Below are 5,510 nucleotides of genomic sequence, written 5' to 3'. Positions count from 1 at the left end.
ACGCCAACTATGAACACATTAGCTCAACTAGAAAGAAAAAATATATAAAATTAAATAAAAAGTTAAAAACAAAACATAGATAGAAAAATTAAACCGGTTAATTACGATGTAATTAATAATAATAATCAAACTCCACCAAAATTTCATGATTTATACATCCTTCTTCAAATTCAACACTGACCAAATATATATCAATAATAATCATAACAACAAATTAAACATCCAAGCTAATAATTAAGGCCTCTTCAATTAAATTAAAGCATGATAATAAACTAGGTTATATGGAAGAAGAAGGAGAATGAACATTGATTAAAGAGATAATAAAGTCAAAAAGAAGATAACAAAATCAAATTAAAAAAAAAACATGGTAATAATAATTAACCAGAAAATGATGTTTTTTTTCTTTTGGATTATAATTAAAAGGGAGGACGTGCACCGGAACCACCCCAGAAACCTTCAGCTGGCAATTGGCATGAATTAAGAAGATTTTGAGGCACTCCACCATGAAACATTGATGAACTATTGGGATCTCCTCCCACTAGTTGTTGCGGTTGCGGTTGTGGCTGTGGCTGTTGTCCTACAATTCCAGGGGATCCTAGTCCTCCGCCTCCGCTTCCAGAGACGGGGACGGACCCCTCCTCCTCTTCTAGTGGCAGTCTCTCGTACGCTGCATTGCCGAACGAGGCTGCCATGATCACCACCGGGCCGGCCGCCAAAAGTGGGCCCACCACACTCCCACCTACTACCTGTCCCTGTCCACCAGCCAGATATATGGCTAGTCCTGACGCTGCAGGCGGGGCCGGCGGCGGCAGGAATGATCCGGACAGGGACAGAATCTCAAACCTACCATGTAGGGTTACTACGGCACCCGGCGAAGCCGGCTGCCGGAGAGTGACGTTGGTAACCGTTCCACTGCCGCTGAGGATACAGACACCGCGTTGGCGCCGCCGCGCGAAGACGGTGACACTCTCCATGATGTCACAACCGTTTGCAACTTCCATGACATGAGATCTTAAAGCATTTGCACTGTCCCTTGTGATGATGATGGGTGGCTTAGGCTTGTTCTTGGAGCCTGCTGGTCTCCCCCTGGGTCTCCTGGAGATCTCGCCGGATTCTCCTCCGCCGGAGTGCGGATCCTTGCCGTCTCCAGTAGAAGGAGGGGTGGCGGGGTTCTGGTCATCGGCACGGTCACGCTTTTGGCCACGGCTTTGGTCATTCAAATCGGTGGTTTGGTTGGTGTTGGTGTTGTTGAGATTATGGTGTGGTTGAAATTGATGGTGAGGGTGTAGATGAAGGTCTCTGGTAAGAAAAGGAGGCGGTAGAGGTCTTCCTTGTGCTGCAACTGGGTCCATAGATGATTCTTGTTTCTTTGTTCTTCAATAATAATGATATTATGTAACGGTTTTCTTGTTTCTTTTCTTTCTGTGTATCACAATTAACCCTAGCTAGCTAACTAGGTAGCAAGATTCTTGAAAATTAAAGAAAGAGAAGGTGAAGGGTGTTTTTTGAATTTGTGTTTGGTGTTTTTTGGGGTTTGAGGAATGTGTGGGAGAAGAGCTAATAGGCGTGGCTAATTAGGTGTGGTGGTAGCATGCTACTTGGTGAGAGTAAACTAAACTTACCTTTGAGTTATGGAGAAAAAGTAGAGCAATGAATTCAAGCCTTTTTTTTATTTGTTTTGTTCTATCTACAGAAGCCACCAAATTGTGAGCTGAATTGTTTCCACCATTTGTTGTTCATGCGTGATGAGGGAGTTGGAGGTGGTGGTGATGATGATGATGCTTTGTTGATTTGCTGTTTAGCATCGAATAAGAGAGAGAAAGAAATGGTAGCTTGGAGTTTGGAGGAAATAAGGTAAGAGAGAGAGAGAGAGAGAGAGAGAGAGAGAAGAGAGAGTTATCTCAAAGTTGAGAGAGAGAGAAGAGAGAGGAGAAAGAGAAATGAGTTAGAGAGGGTTTTGTGTTGGGTTATGAAGGGAACTGTGGATGGTGATGGTGGTATTTGTTTTATCTTTATAATTTTTTTTAAAAGGAAAATTGCATGTATCTTTTAAAATATTAATATTACTTCTATATATATATTAAAAATAGAAAATAAAACCGGCTTTTAAAATGATCGATGTACTAGTTTTATAGGTTAAGATATATACAAAGTTGAAATATGTAACAATAAAATAAAATTAATATTATTCTTAAGTTTTTCCTTCTAGTATTCAATTTTTAATAAAATTACTATATTTCATAAAAAATTAAAATTATAATGCTAATAACGTTATAATTATCAACAATTTTAGTATTAATTATCAGAAAATGCTAAAAATCAATAATTTTCGTATAAAAGGAAAAAAATTAACTCATTTTTATTCAAACAAAAAAAGAACTAAAATAAAAAAATATTAATTACGTAAAATTTCTCTTAATTATGTATTTAAATAGATTCTTAAAAAATTTTGAATCAGACATGTTGTTCTTAAAAAAAATTTATTATGTTAAAATCTAAAAAATAAGACATACAAATTTTTTTTATCACACTCTTAAAAATATGTTTATCCAAATAAAAATAAGGAGTCTGAACAAGATAAGAATTTATGTTTGATTTGATAGTTTTTATTTTTAATATTTTTTGTTTTTTTTATTTTGTGAAAAAAAAGTAAAAATAGTAAAAATAATAAAAAAATTATTTTCACCTCTTATTTTCATTTTTTTACAAAATTTAAAAAATAAAAAATGCTAAAAATAAAAATTCAAACTAAACACACTCTATATATTTTGTTTTTGTAAAATTTGAGAACCTTGATGTAATAAAACTTTTTGAGAGATAAAAATATCTTACAAAAATTTCTTAAAATTTTATTTGAATATATATTCATATTTTCTAAATTTTAAATTTTAAGAATAAATTGATATTCCTGTTTTATTTCGAAATTGAATATCTGTAAATCTGAAAGGTCAAGAGTTCGATTCTTGGTGAACCCCAAAATCAGCTTAAACTTTATGCCAATAAGTTATAACTCAAATGGCATAGTCTTTTCATACTCAATTAAGAGGTTGCGGGTTCGAGTCTCCTATATTTGATAAAAAAAAATTGAATATGTCAAATTTAAAAATATAGAGAAGCTAGTTGGTAATACATATTAATTTATTTAAAATATTATTTTTATATTTAAATTAGTTATTAAGATTAGCTATTATATATCGGTATATAAATAGATGTACAATTTAATTTATTTTTAATATATATTTTATTTTAATAACTAAAATTTTTAGTAGTTAATTTTAGTGTATATATAATATAATTGATGAATTTATATATCTATTTTTAATTTATATTTTAGTAGGGTTGATGTGGAATCCTTTTGGGGGTTGTTACTTGTTACTGCGCTGTTGGGTTAGGGTTAGGTCCAAGGAATGAGATAGATGATGGAATGAATGAATGAATTTGATTCATTCTTATATCAACACAGCGTGCCCATGGGCGGTGACGTGGCCCCCACATGTTCATACTTCCATAGTTCCATTCTCTGCACCAATTTCATGTACTTTTTTTTTTTACTATGAGTTCATCATTTTATGATTATACTATATTAATATATGTGATGAATTTCTTTTGATAATCTTAATTACTTTTATGCAAATGAGAGAAAATTAAGAAAATAAAAAAATTACTTAAATTTTAAATAAATATTTAAATATTCTTATAAAAAATTAAATTAAATATATAAATTATTTATCACTTATAAAAATCAATAGTACATTTTTTATTTTTTTTATTTTTTTGTTTGTTAATATTTATTAGAGTTTAATTTTAATATATCTTTACTGATGTAATATTATATATAATATTTTAACATCAATAGTACCTTTTAATTTTAATTAACTATTTATACCGTCAATTTTAAAAATAATTATTTTTACTGATGTAATATTATATATAATTAAATTCATATATAAATTTATTTTATCTATAATATATTTAATTAAATTTTATTCATTAATATCTTAATAAGGTGTAGTTTTTACAGTTTAATAGTGAGAATAAAACTTTTCCATCCTTAGAAGCCTGCAAATTTAGGAACACATTCTGTCCTTCACTTAATTATTGGCCAAAAACCTTAGCTTACTCCAATTCCATAAATAAAATCCTTAATCCTTGTACCTCTTTTTTGCTTTCTATTTTTTTTTTACCCCAACTCTCTCTGCCTGCACCTTCTCTTCCAATGATCACATTCATATCTCTCTCTCTCTCTCTCATGATTGCTTTCCTCTGATGGTTCCTAGAATTGGAATACTTCAAAGTTCAGCCATGTCCCGTGCGTTACAACTTTCCACTTTGCGGTAATTTTTTTTTTTTGTTGCCCACGGTATCTCTCAACCCGACAGGCTAAGGACTAATTCGTCGCGGATTGAAACTCTATTTAAAGATCTGCCGCTGGCCAATGGGTTGCTACATGCACAAGGCAGGATTCAAACCCTTGACACTTGTTTAAGCAGACGAATGAGTTGACCATTCGACCAATCCAAGTTTGTTACTTTGCGGTAAATTTTAATTTAAAGGGAAACACAAATTGGGATGAATACAAGTTTATCGTGTCATTTAAATTCCATTCACTCTAAATGTATACATCACATTTTACAGGTTTTTATCAATTTTTTTTATGAGCAAACGTTTGTATAAATATTATATAATAAATTTGGATTTAATAAGAATAATTTGTTTTAAGAAAAAATTTCTCATTAGACATATTGTTATCTTTAGTTTTTCATTGGAGTATGTATATAATTCTCTTTTTTCAAGAATTTTCATAGCTTTATTAGTTTTTTATTTTTATATTTTATTAGGTGTTAGAATTGAAAGTGAGTTAAGTGGAACTCAATTTTAGTAAATTTCAAACTCAAGTCATTAGAATTAAACTCGATCGGCTCAAGGATTTTGGTTTATTAATTATCAAACTTAAATTTAATAAGGATCAAACTAAATTTATTATCCAAAATTTCATGAGCTAAAGAAATTTTATCTTGATTACTAAAATATACATTAATATAGTTTCATAATCGATAATATTGAGGAAAAAAATTGAAAACATAAGTTATTATTGTTAGAGATATAATATTAATATTACTTTTTTTTATCAGTTTAAATTTTTGGGATGAGTAATTTCATGATATAGTATTAAAACTTTATGTCTAAAAAATCTAAAGTTCAATCTTTAGTAAATTTAAAAAAGGTCTAAAATTCGATCTTTAATGAACCTAAAAAATATAAAAAATAGTATAAGACAAAAAAAAGTCTATAAAAGATATATAGAAGAGTGATTTTATGACGGGTATACTATAATTTTAAGATATTTCAATAGAAGAGTTATATTGAAAACATTTTAAAATATCAGATACAAAATTATAAAAAAAAAGTAAATTTATTATTAAAAGAAATATCGATAAGCATTAAATTAGGTTTTAAAAAATGTTAGATTAGGGATATTTTAATGTACAATTTTTTAAAAAAAATCTTAA

General features: G+C 29.8%; 1 protein-coding gene across 1 annotated transcript; it reads right to left on the bottom strand.

Moving 5' to 3' along the window:
- Positions 1 to 282: 282 nt before the first annotated feature.
- On the bottom strand, positions 283 to 1,977 carry LOC107625981 (AT-hook motif nuclear-localized protein 22). Its single transcript, XM_088503959.1, has one exon. The coding sequence runs from the start codon at positions 1,350 to 1,352 to the stop codon at positions 417 to 419; it is 936 nt and encodes a 311-aa protein (XP_088360085.1). The 5' UTR covers positions 1,353 to 1,977; the 3' UTR covers positions 283 to 416.
- Positions 1,978 to 5,510: the final 3,533 nt, after the last annotated feature.

This window comes from Arachis ipaensis, chromosome B2 (assembly GCF_059453495.1).
Source record: "Arachis ipaensis isolate K30076 ecotype BB chromosome B2, ASM5945349v1, whole genome shotgun sequence".
Classification (NCBI taxonomy): Eukaryota; Viridiplantae; Streptophyta; class Magnoliopsida; order Fabales; family Fabaceae; genus Arachis; species Arachis ipaensis.
This window is presented reverse-complemented; position numbering and strand designations above follow the sequence as displayed.

Coding starts and splice junctions, on each gene's coding strand:
- LOC107625981 (XM_088503959.1), bottom strand. CDS start 1,352: ATGGACCCAGTTGCAGCACAAGGAAGACCTCTACCGCCTCCTTTTCTT.